Source organism: Netta rufina, assembly GCF_964035555.1.
Source record: "Netta rufina genome assembly, chromosome: 1".
Lineage (NCBI taxonomy): Eukaryota > Metazoa > Chordata > Aves > Anseriformes > Anatidae > Netta > Netta rufina.
Window position 1 is genome coordinate 122,027,232 of NC_140123.1, and position 20,526 is coordinate 122,047,757.

The window sequence follows — 20,526 nt, forward strand, 5'->3', positions numbered from 1 at the left end:
CAAAAGTGTGCCACAAATTACTGAAAAGGAAAGAATGATGTTTATTTTGACAGTTAAAAAATTTATACTTTATACCAAACGATTTCTTTTTCTAAATACAAGCATTATTGAGTAGAGAGTGGGATAACATCTATGAGAGGGCCTAGAAGTCTAGTTCTGAGTGCTGCTCAAGTCTTTGGTTGGTTTTATGTCAACCAACCACCAACCTTTGAGTGTTTGCTGCCACTTGGTGGCTACAGCAAATAGTGCCCGATGTTTCCTCACTGTTTGCTCTATGGGTCTGTTGGTGCCCTGAGTTTTGCAGTATTCAGGCAGTCCTGATCTGCCCCAGTTAGGCACCTGCAGCACACCTCCTCCCAGAGTGGCACTGGCAGCTGTTCGGTGAGACTGTCGATGTTCAGTCATGGGATAAACAGATCTTGCTATCTGTAACGAAGCAGTGAACTTTATTTATTTATTTATTTTGGCATCTCGTGGTGCAAAACATCGAGCTTTCTGGATTTATTGTTACTTGTGATCCCGTAGCAACAAAAAGGTACTTGGCATGGCAAAAAACGAAGGGAGTGTCTCCCCTGAAGACTCTTCTGTGAGTCTGGCGAGGGTGCAGATGATGCATGAGGTTGGAAAAATAGGGGATGAGGTTGAAGTGGCAGCAGTGCTGAGCACTAGTTTTGAGTTGCACAGTTCACTTCGCTGTGTTGTATTTGACTTGTGTGGTAACTGAACTGTTAAGGTGAATTGGGCCTGGCTGGGATAGAGTTAGCTTTCTTTGTGAAGTCCACGTAGGGCCATTTTGGGGGTTCGTGACTGAAGCTGTTGGAAACACACCGATATTTTGGCCGTCGCCAAGCAGTGCTTACACAGCATCAAGACTCTGCCCCTCTGCCATTGCGGGTGAGCAGCTCTGAGGGGACACAGCCAGGACAAAGGGCATTCCCTACCCATTAATACCACGTTGAACAATAAAAACTGAGGTACATAAGAAACGGGTGGCTTTGGGGCTCCCGGTGCATCACTTGAGAAACAGTGCTCTGCCTGAGGGGGCTATTTCACTTCTTTATTTCCATTTCTACCCTTTCCTTACCCCCCTCACCCTACCTCCCGACTCCTCCCTTAGTCGTGCTCCCCTTCCCAGCCCCCTGAGGAGCACGGAGGGGCTGCCATGAGGGCTGAGGGCAGCACCGCGCCGGGCTGCGGCCACCCCTAAGATGGCGGCGCGGCGCTGCCGCCCCGCCCCCGCGGCGCCATGCCCTCCATGGGCCGGCCGCCGCCGCCGCCTCCGGTGCCTGCTGCCTGCCGCCGCCTGTCGCCGTGTGATGAGAGCATCAGCCCTCACTCCCTGCCACGTCTCCCCGGGCAGCTGCGGGGCCGAGCCGAGCCGAGCCGGGCCGCCCAGCCTCCCTTTTTCCCTTCCTTCCCTCCTTCTTCCCTTCCTTCCCTTCCCTTCCCCGCGAGGTGGGGCCGCACGGCGGCAGGAGGGGCGAGCCCGCGGGGTGCCCCCCGCTGCCGCCTCCTCCTCGTCCTCCTCCTCCTCCTCCTCCTTCTCCTTCTCCTCTTCCTCTTCTTCTTCTTCATCCCCCCTCGGCGGCCCGGGGCGCCGCGGGTGAGGGGGCAGCGCCGCCGGGCCGCCGCTGCCGGCCGATGTCCGAGCCGTGCTTGGATGTGTGAGTACCCCGCAGGTGAAGCCCCTCCGTGGGGTGGGGGTGTGATGAAGGGTTTTTATGTCTGTTTTGCCTCTCTCTGATGAAAAGTTGAGGTGGTTGGAGCCGGGGTGTGCCTTTTTAGACGTTTCCCGAGGCCTCGGCGGTGTGTCTGGGCTCCCAAGCGGGGTCTTGGGTGTGTTGTGGGGACAGGGGTCTCCTGTGGGGTTGCTGTGGGTTTTTAGAGGGTTGCTGTGAAGCGAGCAGCCCCGAGAGGGCTGTGTGACACAGCAGCGCCCCGTGGGAGGCCAGGCACCGAGGCCAAGCACCGAGGCCATCCCCTCTGAGGTCTGAGGAAGCGTAAGCGGCCGCAGGAGAGCCGTCGTGCCCAGGGCGACCATCTGTGCCTGCTGCTGTCGCCGGTCCTGCTTGCACAGCGAAGAAAACACATCCTCCACTTCGTAGGGTGGGAGCTAGGCCTCGTTACATGAGGTAGCTCTTTCACCATTCCCTTTAATACATCAGTATTTAGGTGAAACGCAGGTAGTTCTGTTTGCGGTGTATGATCACTCCTGTGCGTGCTTTTTGGCGGTGATTAATAGGTACCCAGCATCACTGGCATCTGTCACGGCTGTAAGTGAAAGATTAAGATGTCTGGACTCCACAGCGGTGAGTTGTAAAGCTTTTGGAGGCAAGGCATCCTCTCTGTAACCAGCTCGAGTCTGTTAACTAGCTGTGAGCAGGAAGGATTTTCTGTGAGAGGGACACGGTGGTATGGGACTGGGATGGCTCGGCTCTGGTTTCACCAGATGTTGAGGGCAGAGCAGGACACCAGCCCTTTAACCCATAGTCTGCCCCTTTGCTTACCTCGTGGCACTTCTGGTTCTGGCATGACTTTGTTTCTGATGCTTCTTTCTCCTTCCAGCCGCCTCCCTGGAGTGCAGACTCCTTCAGCTGGGGCGCGTGGCATCGCACTTGAGGATGCTCTGCTGGTAAAACCTGGGCCCAGTGACGCCTAAGTGGTGGTCAGGCAGCGCCAACCTCTCTGTGAGCTGTGCTGAACCTCCTTGTTGCACCTTCTCAGACAGGGACTTCTTCAGGCGGGGATGCAGCCACTCTTTGTTTCTGTTCTCAACCATCTTTGACTCTGGTTTTGCGGTGCAAACCAGCACGTAGGGCAGGAATGCTATCCAGGCCTGATTTATATGGAGGGACAGAGGTGCTCAGGTAATGTAACTTGGCCAGTTAGCTGCATCCACTGTAATGTGTACTCCACATTTTAAGACCACAGAGTGTCTGTGTACCTCCTGTACACAGACTCATTCTGGCTGTCTCTTGGCAGACCTACTCACACTCATTTGAGACCCGATTATCAGAAGGTCTGGGAATTTAGGTGTTAGAGCTCCTGAAGATGGATATGGGGCAAAGCAACAAGATAGTACTGAGTCTGAGACCATACAACTCCTCAGTCTCAGTGCTTTCTGTGTGCCTCAGTATAATTAAATCCTGGGAAAAGGGGTTTTGTTTGTTTGTTTTCTTTATTTTCTTTCCTCCTGACAGTTAACATTACAAGTATGTGGTTCAGTTTTAGTTTTCAGTTTTTGTCAATACAAAGAGGAATGTGTTTTCAGCACTTGTGAAAACCATTTCATCTCTGTTTAGAGAGTTAATTGAATTTGTTTGCTATTAGAAAACTAAGTTTTACAAATTTTACTGACTTCCAACCATTCTTTTGTTTGTTCGTTATGAAATTTAGGTCCTGGTGTGTTTATAGACAGAGAAATACAGAGGAGGACTGAATCTGGTTTGCAGAATCTACTGAAATGCTTGGGATCGTTAGACTTTGTTTTACTTGATCTGTCCTACTTAGCTCTACAACACAATATTCTGCTATTTAATATAAGTTTTCCTTTTTGAGGCCCAACTTTTGTTCTCCTGGCACTACCATTCAGTTGGAGAGCTGATACAGTTTAGCAACAACACTGTGGTGCTGTTTTATGCATAAGAAACTGTAAGTAAGATACAAAATTATGACAGTGAGCCTTCCTTTTTATTCAGTGATCCCTTTTCTTTGCTATCTCAGTATTCTGAATGCTGGAGCATTCCTGGCTGCAGAGTTTGGCTTTTCATGGTAAGCGGTGGTGTCATGAAGTTAGCACTCTTCTCTTCGTTGTTACCTAACCACAGTGGGTCTCTTGTGGTGACGGAAACTTTATTTCATTTTTTTCTAGCCATATCACAATCAGATAAGCAGGAGAATTTCTAGCAGGTGCTGTTTTAAAACCAGAGGTAAACCTCTAGTTGCTGTGTGACTTGGCCAAATCATTCATGAGCTGTCACGAACTTGCCTGAAAGTTTTCCTGCCATTCTTTTTGGGATGTGTTCGTATGAGGGTCATTTCCAACATTTTTATTTTTTTTTTTTGACTTTTTGGACTGAGCATGTTGCAAGCGGAAAACGAGACTTCTGGTGGGAAGTGAATATTATGCAACCTGGTCAGAAAAGCTCTGCTGGCTAACGTGGTGCAGCAGCATCCACGTGTGCTGACTGGTTTGAAACGTTTGGTTTAAGGCAAAATTATCAATAGACTTCTGCAGCCCAGTAATGCTTCGAAGGGGGCGTGCATGCAAATTCAGACTGCTATATTGGTCTTGGTGTAATTAATTATATCAGGGATTAATGTATCCTATTTTATTTTCCTGGTTTGCTAGATGAGTTGCTCTGCAAATGGTCATATGATGTTCTGAGTGCTGCCTACCACTCTAATGGAAATTGAATTGAATATCCAAATATCCTTACTGTTCTGTGGGGAAATTGCATGACCGGGCCGTCTGAAACGGCTCAAATATTCCCTGGATGTGTTATTTCAGATGGAAGCAGAGGGGAGTTGATGTGTCGTACGTTTTATTTGCAGAATTATGATTTGTGCGAATTTTGGTTTATGCAGAATTCCGCTTCTCCACGGTGTCAGGGACGTATTAAGGCCTTTTTGTCCGCTGATACTTTCCAGTAGGAATTCCAGTCCGATGACCTGGGGTAAGGCTCAAGAAATGCCCAGCTGATCTGAATGCAGAGAGGAGCCCCTGGGCCTCCGTGGGATCTGCTAGCTGAATGTTGATGGGGTATAGGGAGGCACGCCTGTACATAGTACCAGTAAAAGTAACGTTAGATGCTGTTAGGAAAAAAAAAAAAAAACGTGAAATGAGTTTGCAGAGTGTTTCTTTCTTGTGTTCTACTCCATATCTTCAAACTCCTTGCTACGGGTGGCAGATGCCTGCCTTATTTTTAGCTGTGTGAGGACAAAATAGAAAAATCCTAGTGACTCCCCGTGGCTCGTCATCGTGGCTGATCTCCATTAAATTAAACATAGGGGCTGGCAGCGAAGCAAAACCAGCAGGAAAGCTGCTTCTGTTTGTTTAAAAAAAAGCTTGTCAAAAGTTCTAAAATAATACTATAAAAATATATTCACTACTACATACAGAGACCCCCTGGGAGGAGAAATACTTGCCCGAGTGTTTATCCCTTTTGGGATAAGGAAATGAGGCCTGAACCAGTAAAAACAACTTCCCTGCAAGTCAGTTGAAGAGAAGAGATTAAAAAGCAGAGTTCCCGGCTTGAAACCCTGTGCTTGTGCCATTAGACCATGTGTACGCATTGAGGATTTGGAAGAAAATGCAGATTTTTGGTGGCTTGCTTGGCTGAACGTTAAAAAGTGGGTTCTTAAGGCAAAAGTTGGTTCTCCCACCCACCCTCCTCCCCCAGGGTTGTCTGTTTGGCTGGGTGTTTGTCCAGATCAGCTAGAAAATAAAATCTCCATGCCAAAAAGCCAAAATCGCCAAAATTTTCCCAGTTGCTTTGTGTGGCACTGCATAACAGAGGGCAGCGTCTTGGTAGTGCTGCGCTGGCGTGTGGTGCTTGGCGAAGGAATTTGGTGCAAGAAGTGCCTAAGAGTGTGTGCTGATGGGTTGTATTACCAGACAGCCTTTGTGGTGTTGCCTGGGGTGTCTCCAAAACCTCATCCTCACTGTTTGGTGATTCCCAGGCTCTGAATAGCAGCATCCCTTGTCCTGCAGTGGTAGTCGGGCTCAAAGCTGGCCGTATATTAATCTGCCTCCCCACCAGTGATGCACGAAGTGCCTAAATACCTGGTAAGCCCATTGATCTTCCAGTAGTTGGTTTGTTATGGGGGAAAAAATACAGGAAACGGGTTTCTAAAGTGAGCTTTAGTTTCTATCTGTGCTAGGCGTGTGGAACTGGAGCTTAAACTTGTGGTGTTACATGCCCAAACCCTGCTTTGGATCTGAAGCTTAAACTCTCTGGAGCTTTCAGATGACAATGCAAAGTTGCCTTTGAGAACCATATGTCTAGCTTAGCAACTCCTGCCAGCTCTGTATGAGATGGGAATCGCTGTCCTTTTCCCCATACAATTGGGAAGCATGGGAACTGTAAGACCGAAATAGACCATGATCCAACTCGTCAGGACTGCATTTCCAGCTGGCGCTGGAAAATATCAACTTTGAAATTCTGCCGTGCTTTCGTATAAGAAGCAAATGCTTTCTTTATTCCAAAATCCAGTGTTGGGCTGGGATTATTGCCGCGTACATCAAAGGAGGCCAAAGAAAAGATCTCGCTAACTGTGCGATACAGTTGTCCTGCTGAGAAGTGTATTATTTGCCCCTTGTTTGATCAGCCCTGAGGACCACGGTGGTTTTTTGTTGTTGTTGTTGGTTGTTTTGAATGTTACTCCACTTGTCTTCATTCATAAAATTATTGTAGTCTTTCATTAAGGTCTTAGTAAGCTGTTTGCTTTGACATCCTGCAGCACTTAATTGCACAGGGTAATTACATGGTTATGAGGTATTATTTTATTACTGCATGAATCGCAGCTTTGTTCTTGCTCCCTTGTAGCCAGCGGTTCATTGAGGGCGCTTAGCGTGTGCGTCTTCTTTCGTCCAATTTGCAAGGATTTCGAGTTCATCTATATTTGGAGTAGGACTCGTCTCCTGCATGCCTCTGGAAATCTCCCTCACACCCCATGAAGTAAGGTATTTGAGGGGATTTCTAAGGAATGTAGCATTTGGGTTGGAGATCCCTGGCCATTTTTAAAAAATTTCTTTTCAATCTCTAGGGTAATTCTCTTGGTCTAGACTACTAAGGGCTTAAATCCACCTTCCATTCTTGAAGAGTAGGTCCACAAAGCGATCTAAACTGAGCATGCTGCACACACTCCCTGGAAAACTTTTCTTTCCCGCTCCTGTTTTTCTCAGTGGGTATTTGAAGCACTGTGACTGCTGCAAGAGGCAAGTGCTACCTTCACCTTGTCTTTCTGCCTAGCTGTAGCCTGCGTCGCTGAGGACGCCTGAAGCCAGTCACTGCAGTACACGTGCAGATTGCGAAATCATTCCTTTTTCTTGCTGCTTCTACCCGTCGTTTTTGGCGTGCGTGTGGAGGACTGATGGATGGATCCTCTTCATCCTTTCCAGCCAGAGCTCTGCTGCATCGAAAAAGCCCACGCTAACTCGATCGCGCCGGTCGGTTTTGTTATTACAAGGGCGGCTCTTGGTTCTTAGTCACTGAGCAAAAATGAGCCTCGCTCCTGCATCACCTGACGGCGCTGATTCACAGCCCTGCTCGCTGCTTCCGGGGCCTGACCCTTGCCTCTGCTTTAGGGGCTTTCTGTGTCCGTCCGTCCCGAGTCTCCTCCTTAATCTGCTGCTCCCGGGTGCTGGCTGCAGCGTGAGGGCACGGAAAATGTGCTGACTTGGGAGACCTTGCTCCTAACCGGTTTGGCCTCCCTGCTCCGGGCCAGCTGGCAGGTGTGCGCCTCCCCAGCCAGCCCCGGTTGAAAGGTTCTGTTTGCCTAGCGCTGGGGGGCCTCGGCACAAGCCAAATATTTGGCTTTCCATCTGATAACTTATCGGTTATTTCCTCCTGAAATCGTCACGACAACCAAATGCTTTTTCATGCCTGAACCTGGCCGGTGCTGCCACAGAAGTTTTGCAGCATCTCCCCTTCAGCCGCGTCACATCTGCCGCACCGACAAGGTGGCCTCGTGACCGAAGCGTGGGCATCACCGTTCCCGTTCTTGATTTTTATTTATTTATTGACTGATTTATTGATCGATTGCGGTGCGTTGGGTGAATAGGCTGCCAGCTCTAAGTTCTTCCATCTGTCGCGACGGTTTTATTTAAAAACTAGAAGGAAATAAAATTGTCGCACCAAGAAGATGTAAACTTGAGCCATAATAACTAGGACTCGTGGCAATTCCAAAGAAAACTTGAATGTAATGTGAATTCAGTAATAATTTGCGAAGGCATTAGGATTGTTGGACGAATGCAAGTTTGGGATTAGGTTAACCAGGCCCAGCTACTTGAAGAAGGGGGATCTCTGTAACCCAAGAGACCTTTTTACATGTGTTGTTTCAGCTTTGGAGACTGGCTGGAGAGGAGAAAGAGCTATTTGTCTGCTAACTAAGAGTCACGATTGTTACGGTATGCATTCAGCCCTAGTGCTTAGAGAATCCTGTCCCCTTTTCCTCCTCCCATCCTTTCACAAATGGTTTCACCAGGGGCTAGCAACTGTCTCTGCAGCCTCGCGGGCAAGCTTTTATAAATAAGCCACTGTCTGGGACACAGGGAGTTGTTGTTAGGAGTTGTTGTTACCTGTGGGTGGCTTGTGGCCACCAGTAGCCTCCAAAGTTTACAGTACTGGCCGTGCTGCTCTGCAGCAGTGCAGGGACAGAGGCTTTCAAGCAGATCGTGGTGAGCCAGGAGCCTAAATGATCCTGTGCCTTCGTAGGCTAGAAGCGAGCCCTGCAGCTCGTTCAGGCCGTCCTTTGGTTTCGTTTTCAGGACAGGCGCCTCTGAAGAGGAACGAGGCAGAAGTCGGTGCTCCCAGTGGTGCCGTTTGCCACGGGGAGGGAGCTCCAGCAGCGATGCTGAAAGCCTTCCTCCCTCACAGCCGCAGGGGCGATGGGGTGCCTCACCCCACGGTGTAACCTGCTTCTTTAGGCAGGCTGCAGGCCGCTCGGATCAAGGTGGAGAGTCGCAACAAGAGACCCGTGGTGGTCTCAGGCTGCTTCACTTCGAGCAAGGGTGGCCACGTTTCCCTTCCTGCTCATGAGAGCATCTGCTTGTAGGACTTCTGGAGCCAAGGAAAGCTTCTTGAGTGTGGTGGTTTTTGTTTTTTGTTTCTTTTGAAGCTCTGACAGTTCTCAGGCCTCGGTACAGCAAGCTTCCCGAGAGGATTGGAGGCTGGGAGTTCTCTCCAATTAAAAAGCATTAACGCCGTCGAAATAACTGGCTACGTGTCGCAGCGTTTCCAGCAGAGAGACGGGGAGCGAGGCAGATTTTTCGTTCTGATGAGTCACTGGCTCTCTTCTGGTTTGTCCCTTGGAAGTACTGTTTAGACAGCTGCTGATGGAGGAATGCGACCGAGTGATGGGCCCTGGGGAGCGGGGAGGGCTGCGTGCTCTTTCACCTCCGAACTGCTGGATAACTCATCTGCCTGGCTCTTCGTGAGTATGGCTTGAAGGGAGCAGTCCCTCTAGGACTCCAAGCCGTCCATACCCGTTTTCTTTCCACCTACGTGGACAGGCCTGCTAGCTTCTGCCAAATTTTCCCCCAAATCTTTCATGTGCCCTTTCATGATGCCCATATCTGCCCTAGAGAGATCTCGGGAGCAGGGCAGTTCCTGTCCTGGTGATGCTGAGGATGAAGGCACTGCAAATACATGAGATCATTCGAAGGGAAATTAAGGTGAACTGGGAAGAACCACGCGGAATCGAATCGATGGACTGAAGAGTCTTGACAGGAAAAGCTTTTATCTACTGCCACTCACTCTCTGTGCCTGAAACTGTGCATAAAGTGAGTGCGGACGGGTAGCTGCGGGATGGGGACCCTACAAGCAGAGAAAGGAGTCTTGTAGGTGTGTGGGTCTTTATGAGAACTTGTAATGACTTCGGTGCACGCAGGAATCTTATCTAATGGAGTAAAAGGTCATGGATGCTTCATGCATAAATTTCACAATCGAATCATGCCTTGATTTAATAATTGAGAACTATAAAAACTTCTTTTCCCCGTGTCTTCCCTCCTCAAAAAGGATTGGTTCAAAGCCACAAACGCAGGCTTGGAGGCAAACTCATCTCTGATCTTAACATGTTGTTTAACTTGGTCTAGGGAGCTTTGGTTTTGTGTGCCTAGTTTTACAAAACAAAAACGAAAAAAGAAAGGTTCCTTGGGCAGGTTTTGCTCTAACAGACACCCTCCTAAATTGATCAGACCCTAGCAAAGTCAAGCTTTTTGAAGCCTGGCTCGAGTAACTGCGCTCAGGCATTAGCCCAGTCCATATGGTAATAGATCAATGCAAAAGGAAGTATTCGAGGGCATTTAGGATACGCTGCACTGACATTAAGGAGGGCCCTTTCCTACAGGCACTCATTTTTGCTGGTAGAAACTAGCATTTTACTGGTTTGCCAAACCAGCGGGTGGGAGTTCGATCCCTCGGTGTCCGAGTGTTTACGTTGGTAAGCATGTGAGGCATACTAATGGGGATGGTGTGAATGAGAGCTCTTGAATTATTTACGTGGATCGTTGAGCGTGGCATAAAATACCTTCCGCTAACTCTAATACCTCTGGTTCGAACACTGACTTCGGGCTATTGCATCCGTTATCATAAATATCCCATAGGTTGGATTAGATCAATTGTTTCAGCTTCCTGTAATAGTTTTAATTTGACTTCATATGGCTTTGAAAGTGGCTCCTTTTTTTTTTTTTTTTTCTTCTCCTTAGCCACTTACATAAAGTATCTGGATGCCCTAAATGAGTTCTTCATTGTCTCTTGCTGCCCCTGCTCATCTTGTGCATGCAGGAGAATTTTCTTCTGTTTATATTTAATGCCTGAAATTAAAACTCTGTAACATCCTAGCGAAGCTCCTCTGTAAGCTTCAAATTATTGACTAGAAAGGTAAAGCAGTACTCAGTTCTCTGTTGTGTCTTCTTCGGAATTACAGTGAGAGTTTCAAAGCCTGGCAAAATACATTTTATCTTCCTTCAAACCTAAACCATCCAGTGTTTACCCTCCCCTTTCATGCAATTTCACAATGCCATTTTTTTTCCTCCAATATCTCTGTTTTACTTTTTTTTCTTTGCAAGTGACCTTCACGTGGGTATGTGCAAAGCATTCATCTTTAGTAACGCCTTATCTGTTTTTTGATGCAACTTTGAGAATTGGCTGTTGGAGTAGAGCTGAAGCTGGGGAAACTTGAAAACAAAAGCAAATTCTTTGGGGGGGAGGTGGGATTTTTTTGGATTGTTTGCTTTTTTTTTCCTTTTGGATAGTTCTGCACAGTGTTCATGGTGACAGTGATATGACTCATTCCGCAAGCTTTCTGGCATTTCTGCCTGCCATGATTTCTCAAGATTTGAAAGGAGGTGATAACTGAGTTTTAAGCAGATGTTAGGTCCCACCTGTACATTTCAAAGCTGGATCCAGGGTTTCCCAGAAGGTGGGAATAGATCCTGGGTTGGCTCTGGCTACGATGTTTTGCCAAAAGGGCACCTGAGTAGTCTCCAGAAATGCAGACACAATGACATCTTTGTCATGAGGTGCCCTCTCGGTCTTGATTCTGTGTGTCCAGCATGCTCACCAGGAATTACTTCCAGGATTTGTGCTCAAATTTAACTTGTCAGTCCCTTACCAGCCTGGTAGCCATCAGAAACTTAGGTAACTGCTGAAATCCCTGTAGTGCCATGTGTGAGATCAATGAAATAAATGCAAAAGCACATGGGAATTGGTAAAGTCTTTGCCAGACAATCCATCCTACTGATACTCTGAGTTGCCCAGTCTCTCTCATACAGTTCATTTTAAAGTACTGATGGATTTAAATGCTTCATTCAAAAGAAACAAATATTTACAGAGAGGGTTCTTCCCATACTTGCTGCTGCGTGCCCTGGAGACGCTCGGTAGAGCTTCCCAGCCAACAGGAATTGCTACAGGGGGTTGATTTAAGCAGAAACTGTTTAACGACACGGTGTCAGTGGAGCCTGTTCTGAGCATGCAGGCACCGATCTGGTGCTGTAGAAATGCCAGAGTGCTTCGGAGTGGTGACGGGCGTCCCAGCTTTACAACAAGGTCCTGCCTCTGTGTGTGGCTTCCTTTTGCGTGAACTCGTTTGGCCGGGGTGTGAACCATGTCACCAGTAGCTTGCAGCTTTAGTGATGTTTCTGCTTCCTTTGCAGACCTGGGAAGGCGTCAGGATTGTCTGGGTCACGGGGCACAGCCTGCTGGAGGCACTGGAAGCGGACTGGTTCCTGGTCATGCCCGGTGGAAGGAGGGGACCCAGCCGGCAGCAGCTAAGCCGTTCAGCTTTGCCTTCTCTCCAGACTCTGGTCGGTGGGAGCTGTGGAAACGGTACTGGTTTGAGAAACAGGTGAGGACAGAGGTAGGATCACCGAGACACCCGTGGCTGGGATGTTAAAAGCTGGGACCATCCCCTCTGAGCTCTGCTCAATGGTTAAAATCTGCCCCACGGGGAAGCTCGTGGAAGTGAGGCTGCGGTCGCACAGAACTTGTTTTGTCTTTCCCTGCAGCAGTTTGCAGAGCAGCGAATCCTAGCAGATTATGAGCCTTTTACTCGTTTACTCTATTACTCGGTTGCCTGCAATACCACAGGAAATAACTGCGACATGTCAGAGCTCAGCTGTGAGTCCTCCTCTGCATGATAGAAAGAAAGGGCAGGAGGATGTCTTATACTCTGTTTTAGCACTGTTGCATCCACATGAAACGGTTGACAAAACTAATCTCCATGTGCTGGGGAAGTTGGGGCTTGAAAAAGGAACATGCAGCGACATTTATAGCTCTGCATTTAGCATAAGGTTAAAAGGCCCAGTGTTATTTCCTCTCCTACAGAAGTCAGCAGGCTAGAGAAACCACTTGCTGCATATTGAGGCCCTGATCTACGTGAGACAGGGTCATTCTTGCAGAGTAGAGAGATTGAAGCCATTTAGCTTTGGCATTTAGGACTTCTCAGTCAGTATGTGGACGGATGGCAGTCCGAGATATTTGAGGAAGAGGTGACTGTTGAGACCACGGCGTCAGTGCTGTAAGGTCCTAGGGGAGTGTTGCTTATCTCAGTTTCAGACAGCATAGTTTACATTTGATTTTTCTCCACCAGTGTAGCCTGCAAGAGCTTTTAACTGTCCTAGCCTCCTTCGAAGGATAGGTTAGAAGTGTGAAGGCACTTGAGAGGTCAGCCTCGAGGCAGTGGCTGAACTCCTCCATTGTGTTTTTTGTTACCTCTCTTTAAGAGAGGAGCTGTGCAGAGAAAGGCGATGGGCACTTTGCAGTACTGGAGAAAGAGGCCGTGTGCTTCTGTCATGGGGTGAACTGGATGCTGCTGCAGCATCTCATGGTTTTGCTTGAAGTTTTCTTCCTCATTGTACCTCTGGTCTTCCCTCTGCAACTCGCCTGAAATAGAGCCGGGCACCTCTGGTAGACCAATCTATCAGTTGTGTGCAGAAAACACTGGATAAGGGTTTTGTTTGTGTTAAGAGGAAGACAAAGCTCACCACCAGTCTTGCGCCAGTAGCATGAGTGCAAGACTGATACCGTCTGCGCTCCAGCAATGCCCAGTCCCAAAATCACAACCCTAAGCACTCCCTGTCCTGGAAAACAGTGGAGACAACGTAGAATGTTTACCGAGTGAGTGGTGTCTGTCTGCTCTAGGAATGGTAGTGCCATCAGCCTCTCCGCGCCTCCGATCACAGCGCTGATTACTCCAGAGCCTGTACGTCACTGCCGGATCCCTGAGCTACCTTTAGACGGGAGCCTGCTCTTTGAATTCCTGTTCTTCATCTACCTGCTGGTAGCCCTCTTCATTCAGTACATCAACATCTACAAGACTGTCTGGTGGTACCCGTACAATCACCCTGCGTCCTGCACCTCCCTGGTGAGTTCCCCAGCAAACGCCATCCTTCCCTTGTGCTTTGTCATTACACAGCTGCTTTTCATGCTTCTTCAGCTCAGGAGTCACCAAGCCTTTGATAGAAGGGGGTGAAAAGGACTTTGCACGTGCTCAGATCAACCAGGCCCATGTCATCCCTCATTTTATAGGGGAAAAAATAGGTAGAAGGTAAGAGAAAGAGAGAAAGGTGTCAGCAGGGCTTCTTCAGTGGAAATTTCTTGCGGACACTTGCATGGCCAAGCTAGCTGCTGGGTTTTGAAATGGAGCTGAACCTACAGGAGCCTACGTGCTGCTGTGGGTGCCTCCTACCAGAGGAAACAACAGAGCTTAAGAGAAAGGATGAGGGAAGTTTGCATGAGTTATCTCCCAACGGGTCAACAGCAGAGGAGTTGGGGAGGGGGTCAGATCCTCACCTTACGTAGGCCATCCAGACTCCTTAGCTGCAGTCTTCCTGGCCCAATAAGCTGTGCGACCTGGCAGTGAGCTGTACCCGAGTCAGCAAACCTTGTCTGCATGTTCTGAAACCTATATGGTGTCCTTGAAGCATGAGGCAGTTCCTTGGGTAACTATACCAACAGGTGGTGCTGGTGTTCTAGTTATCCAGCTGTTAGCTGCAAATGCAGCTACCCAAGGCTGGGCACGGCTTTCTTTGAAGAAAAAGCTTTCTGTTTTAGACTCCCTACCTGAAAACATATCGACTTGTGCTTGTTCCTAGAAGGTGAACATTCTCGTATACCCAAAATGTCCTTCAGGTTCCAGACAGTATTCACTCTGCTGACCGTTCTAGCCAGAACACAGCTTCACTGAAAAAAAGAAATTAAGGGTTCCAGGAGCTGCATCTAACTTCATGCAGCCAGAACCAACAATAACTTCCAGTACAGATCTACGGCCTGTCAAGACAGCATTTCCCACATCAACTTGATCATCAGGGAGCACTGGTGGTCACTACAGCCTGTTTCAGAGACCAGAGGCTAAAGTGAGCTGGTATGCAGCACTCCAGACTTATGTTTGGTTGCCTTTTTGTGGCTGGTGACTTTTCCCTTGAGAACTTGGAGATTGTTCTCCACAGTAGGATCCTGGTCCTAGAGTGCTCTTTGACCCCAGAAATACCTGCCTTGAAGGGTGGCTTTTTTTTTTTCCCTTTTTTTTTTTTTTTTTTTTAGTAGAAATTCCTCCATGGGAAGTGACCTACAACATGTGGGGGAGACCTTGATTGTGGAGATGTTTCTGTGTTACTCAGTTTTCTCCCTTCTCTCTCACCCCTGATAGAGAGATTTAGCGAAATGTGATCCTAATGCTCTCAGCAGCCAGCTTTCCAGTCCCACCCCAGCTGGGTGGTTTTGGGCTCCGTTCCCCTGGTGAAGACCTTTTCTCTTTCCTCCTTCAGAATTTCCACCTCATTGACTACCACCTGGCGGCGTTCATCACAGTGATGCTGGCGCGGAGGCTGGTGTGGGCCCTCATCTCTGAGGTAACCTTTCAGTGTTCCCCCTCCTGCCCATAGGGCTGATTGCAGAGCGTGATCATCCACAGTCCTAGGAAGTTCTGAGAGTTGGGTAGCTGGAGCTTTTCTCCCTCCAGAACAAGTCTGGGTGTGAAAGACTAAGATTTTGGGGGACTGGGGTCTTTTTTTGAGCCCATTCATGTCCTTCAGTATTGGGTAGCTCTGTCCTCTTTGCAGCTAGGAGATGGAATGATCCTGCTTGCTTCTCTATCCCTGCAAGTCAGGTAGGAGAAAGGCAACTAGGGAGGTTAGCCAAGCCTAGAAAAGTGAACAAGGAGATTAGAGGGGAAATGTCAGAAGGAGGATGTCTGTGTATACTAAAGTGAAATAGAAATAGCTGGTAGAACTGCTTTTCCTTGTCCTGGTTACCCAATAACTCTGCGTGAGCTTAGATTTTGAGACGCGCTCTATCTTTGTGGGAGCAGAACCACACCAAGGATATGTTTGGGAAAAGTTCTTTGGAGGAAAAGGGAAGCTCCACTGAAACAGTTAATACTACTCCAGATCAAGCAACAAGTTTTAAGTACAAAAACTCCTAACAGTTAAGTGCTGTTAAACGGGTGAATAAAGATGGATTCCCAGTTCGTTCATCTCTGATTTCTGCCATTTTCATTTTTGATTCCTACCATTTTCATTTTTACTCCATAAAACCTTCCACAGACTGAAACTGCTGCTTTGAAACCTTCCACGCGGGTTCTTGCACATCCCATCTATTGGCTATAATCACTGAGAATCTTTCCATAGTTCAGTTTGCCTTCTCCCCTTTGAAGACTGGACCAAGCTTCCTCGCTGTCCTTTTGAAGGTGGTGCCTCCTCACTAAACTGTAGCCTGTACATGCAGAAGAGGGAATGGTGGAAATCCTGGTTTGAGGATTGCCAAAGTGCACCGTCTCTTTGCTCAGCTGAGAATTGTGATAACCAGTTCTTTAGGAAAATGAATGCCGAGATCTGGTCTTTGTAAAGGAAATAGCAGGAGGAAATGTGTTGCAGGCTATCTTGGAATATCATCAGAGCATTAAAGAACCTGAGTAAAAATATATTTTACTTTACAGCTCTGATTTTTAAAGGGCCCTATTTTAACCATGCCCTAGAACTTGTGTTTTTTTTGGATCTCGTGGATTCTCCCAAACATGACATCAAGCGGTTTCACCTTTGTAAGAGAGAGTCAGTCTTCCTCTTCTAGGAGGAAGAGGGCAGTCATCCCTCTTCCAGTGCCTCGTGGCACTTTCTTCCTGCTCCCTCTCCACAGGCACCCCGTGTGCTCACGTCCTAGCACTCGTGCCACGTGGCTGCTGAACGTTTCTTCTTTATTTGCAGGCCTCTCAGGTGGGTGCGACGTCAGTGATTCACTACATGGTGCGCCTGGTGCTGCTCACCCTCTGTGGATGGGTGCTCTGCTGGACTCTGGTCAACCTCTTCCGCAGCCATTCTGTGCTCAATCTTCTCTTCCTGGGCTACCCGTGAGTAGCAATACCTCTTATTTGTAGGGCAGGGGGGAGCATAGCTGCCTCGGGGTGGCACAAGCTGCTGTGGGAACCAAAGATGCTGGCTATAATCTGCCCCCAAGACACAGGCAGACAAAAAAAGCCGCCTTAAGAATAAAGGGGAAATGGGAACGTCTAGGGGAGGTGGTGCTGACCCTATGAAGCAAATTGCCTGCAGCGTGCTATTTGCTGTTTCCACTGGGATGACAAGTTCCACGGCTAGGATATCAAGAAACATCTCTGCAGCTTTCAAGGCTGCGGTGTCAAACTGCTTAAGTGAAGAAGAGTTGCCCACTTCTTCTGGAGTGAGGGTTCCTACGTGGTGTCCCTCTCATAAGGGCCAACATTTGTGGAGAAGGAGGATGCTGCTTCATGTTGGTTTGGCTGTCATTTCATCCCGTCTTTCTTCCTTTTTTCTCCCTGCAGGTTTGGTGTCTACGTTCCTCTGTGCTGCTTCCACCAGGACAGCAGAGCACAGCCCCTACCTGCGGACTGTGGTTACTTGGTACAGGATCAGATGGTGGACGATGGGGCTTCAGCTGTCAGCAGCCTGGTCAAACCCAAAGATTTCCTCTCGCTTCTGTGGGAATCCTTGAGAGAACAGTTCAATAATCCTACGTCTATCCCTACCCACAGCTGCCCCCTTTCCCCAGATCTCATCCGCAATGAGGTGGAGTGCCTAAAAGCAGACTTCAACCGCAGGATCAAGGAAGTTCTCTTCAACTCTCTCTTCAGTGCCTACTACGTGGCCTTCCTGCCACTGTGTTTTGTCAAGGTAGCTCTTGGCTGGTTCTCTCCGCGCCCCTGCCCGCCGCCTCCTTCTGAATGTTGTGTGAATTGCTGCCAGGCCGGATTCCTGGTTAATTCCCCTTTTCTCTGTCTCCCCTTTGGCAGCCCGGATAGCGGAGCATGGCTGCATCCGGAGGGCACTAGTACTGCTCCTGGTTGGCGGATAGGTATTGCCATAAATGTGATGCACCTCCAGTCCCATCACCCCACTTACTAACCCCCCTTCTCCCCATCCCCTGTCCTAGGCAGATGAGTAGCTGTCGTCTTCCTAGAAAAAGGGCACGCGTTGTTGCTTGTCTCAGATCCAACGTCCTGGGTTTCGAGCGCTTGGATCAGAGGCTTTGGTGTTTAGCCTGTTAGAAAGCAGCCAACTAGGAACCTAAATCTGAGAACCCCGTGTCGGTGTGGGGGTTGTATTTTTTTGTCATATTCTAATGCGAACGAGCTCTAGTTGGTGTAGTGAACCGGGTAGGGCTCCACAATCCACGTAGCAGTCCTGGTGCTCCTGAGGCAGCTCTGTGGAAAGCAGCCCCTCCTGTTCCCTGCTGCCGGAGGAGGAGAGGCACCAAGCTGCAACATCATCAAACCCCCACCCTTTCTCCTTCGGGTCGAGGAGAAGGGAGCCTCGAGCATTTCCTAAGCTGTAACCCTCTGAAATCACCGGTCCAAAAGCGCATGCCTGTAATGTGTGGTGTGGGTCTGCTGGATGCACACGCAGTACGTCCCCTTGTCATCCCCTCCTCTGCCTAGTGACAGCAGCGTGCCAAGCTCTCGTCCGCTCTCTTTGCAGAGCACCCAGTACTACGACATGCGGTGGTCTTGTGAGCACCTCATCATGGTGTGGATCAACGCCTTCGTCATGCTCACCACTCAGCTGCTGCCTCCCAAGTATTGCGACCTGCTCCACAGATCGGCTGCCCACCTCGGCAAGTGGCAGAAGCTAGAACACGGCTCCTACAGCAACGCTCCACAGCACATGTAAGTGTGGGGATGGGAAGCAAGGGGATGAGACGTTCCAGTAGATACAGCACTGCTGATACTTACTTACTTAGCAAGCTTTTCCACTCCCCATAGCACCAGGGATTGTAGACACAGGTCTGCTGATCTTTCTGTTCCCAAGACACAGAGATGTCTGCTCTAGAAAGCTGTCCAAGCTCCTGGTAAAGTGCTGGTTCCTTCCCAGAAACAAACGCTGTAATAATTCCTCTGGGCCACTGGAGCAGTAGCTTTATCAGAGGCAGAGGTGTCCCCCTCCAATGTAGTAGGCCAGGTTCTTGCATGGGGAGCCATTTCTTCGCTGCTCAGTCTAAGTCCTGGTGAGCTTGTAATATCCTCACCTCCGTGTTGTTCCGATGGAAGCTGGGATACATCCCTCTAGCATCCCTCTTTGGCATTTTTCAAGGTGCTGGCCCTTCCTTTGAACCCCTCTTCAGTGAGCTGAGCATTTCCTCCTTGGTGCTGTCCCTCCGATGCTAACGCTCTGGCACTTTTTCCCCGCAGCTGGTCAGAGAACACAATATGGCCACAAGGAGTACTGGTGCGACGTAGCCGATGCCTGTATAAAGCAGTTGGGCCTTACAATGTAGCAGTGCCTTCAGACGTGTCCCATGCCCGCTTTTATGCAAGTATCTCTCCTCTCGGCGTGTCGTGGTGGTGGGAGGGAGGAGAGGTTTAAACATAGCCGCAGCAGAACAGAGTTTGAGGCTGGGCAGCTGTCTGTTGCCTGTTCTCAGCAGAAGTTTTCCCATTGCAGCATCAGAAGGGAAGTAATGGCTGCCTCATCAGTGCTTTTCTCAGTGTGGTGATGCAGCTCTCTCATCAGGCATAAGCATATTTTTAAGAGGTTCTACTTAACAGAGCATCCTCTGGGGAAATGGGAAAGCATCTCAGCTGGTTATTTCACCAGTCCTCTCCTTCTCAAGGAAAATGACACTTTACATTCCTCCTGTCTTATGCTGCTTTCCCTAAGTAGCAGCTAGTGGTGCTTGGAATACAAACATCCCTTCTGTCTAGCTCAGTGGCACCAGACAGTATTACACACGCACCCCTCCCCACTAACATCACAAAAAACTTACAGAAATCCGTGCTTTTTTTACCTGTTTCCCCGCAGTTCCTTTTTCACCGTCCATTACGGCTGCTCAACCTGCTGATCCTCATCGAAGGCAGCGTGGTCTGCTACCAGCTCTACTCACTGCTGCGCTCCGAGAAGTGGAACCATACCCTCTCCATGGCCCTCATCCTTTTCTGCAATTATTATGTCTTATTTAAGCTCCTCCGGGACCGGATAGTATTAGGCAGGGCATATTCCTATCCACTTAACAACTATGGACTGAAGGCACACTAGGCCTGCCCAACGTGTACCCTTTCCCCTTCCCGTGCCCCTGGGCGGGGAAGGGAACCTCAGAAAAAAATATTTTCGTACAGTTCTATTTTTTTCTTGCGGCGTTTATAAATATTTAAAATATTTTATATTTTGTATACTGTTGTTTTTGTGGGGTGGGAAGGGAACTGGTGGCAATTAAATGTCGCTTTATAAACAAGGTGTTATTTTATATATATATATATATATAAAAAAAATCAGTGTGTATATACCGTATATCTATACCCATACATATATCTATGTGAAGCAACAGGACTGTTTGTGTGTGTGGTCACTGTGTCTGCTTTGCTCACACGATTGCCTTGCTATTGCACACTGTGGGGACGGAGCTGCTGTTAATTAGGAACTGGTCTCCTCTAAAACTTCAGTAAGTGAAGAGCTAGGGGAAAAAGGAAACAGGGGCCTTTCACCAGTATGAGCAGTTTACCTAGAAACCTCACTACCAGGGAAGACTTGCACCAGTTAAACCAATTTAGAGAAAGGGAAGAAGCAATGTGCTGAAAAAACAGACTAAATTATTGACAGTCAGCAAAAGCTTTCACTTCCCTTTTCTTCCCAGAGCTAGCAGGATACAGGTTTTTTGTTGTTTGTTTGTATTTTTAAATAATCTCTTTGCTTTAGCTCCTGTCCCTCTACCTAGCAACTTAAGCTTCCTCATTCCTCCTGGAAAATGAACTAAATCTTGGAATTTTAATTTTGAGGTAGTGTATCAGTTAGAAAGGGATTTGAAATAGCTTAATCTAGCAGGATTATAATTTAATATATAT

The 20,526-nt window shown here is 48.4% G+C and overlaps 1 protein-coding gene across 2 annotated transcripts; it reads left to right on the forward strand.

Moving 5' to 3' along the window:
• Nucleotides 1-1,325: 1,325 nt before the first annotated feature.
• Nucleotides 1,326-20,132, forward strand: TMEM39A (transmembrane protein 39A). 2 transcript variants are annotated; one of them, XM_084286921.1, is made up of 9 exons: nt 1,326-1,664; nt 11,879-12,069; nt 13,365-13,587; nt 14,990-15,073; nt 16,424-16,566; nt 17,017-17,365; nt 18,170-18,357; nt 18,880-19,000; nt 19,490-20,132. In XM_084286921.1, the coding sequence occupies exons 2-9, from the start codon at nt 11,957-11,959 to the stop codon at nt 19,721-19,723; spliced, it is 1,455 nt and encodes a 484-aa protein (XP_084143047.1). In that variant the 5' UTR covers nt 1,326-1,664; nt 11,879-11,956; the 3' UTR covers nt 19,724-20,132. The 2 variants fall into 2 exon arrangements, with proteins under 2 accessions (XP_084143047.1, XP_084143048.1); XM_084286922.1 differs by lacking the exon at nt 1,326-1,664 and adding an exon at nt 9,445-9,566.
• The last annotated feature ends 394 nt before the right edge of the window (nt 20,133-20,526 follow it).

Bases quoted from the DNA above. Each gene is read 5' to 3' on its own strand.
- TMEM39A (XM_084286921.1), top strand. From the start codon at position 11,957: ATGCCCGGTGGAAGGAGGGGACCCAGCCGGCAGCAGCTAAGCCGTTCA. The intron at 12,070-13,364 runs GTGAGGACAGAG...TGTCTGCTCTAG, and splicing joins GGTACTGGTTTGAGAAACAG to GAATGGTAGTGCCATCAGCC. The intron at 16,567-17,016 runs GTGAGTAGCAAT...TTCTCCCTGCAG, and splicing joins CTTCTCTTCCTGGGCTACCC to GTTTGGTGTCTACGTTCCTC.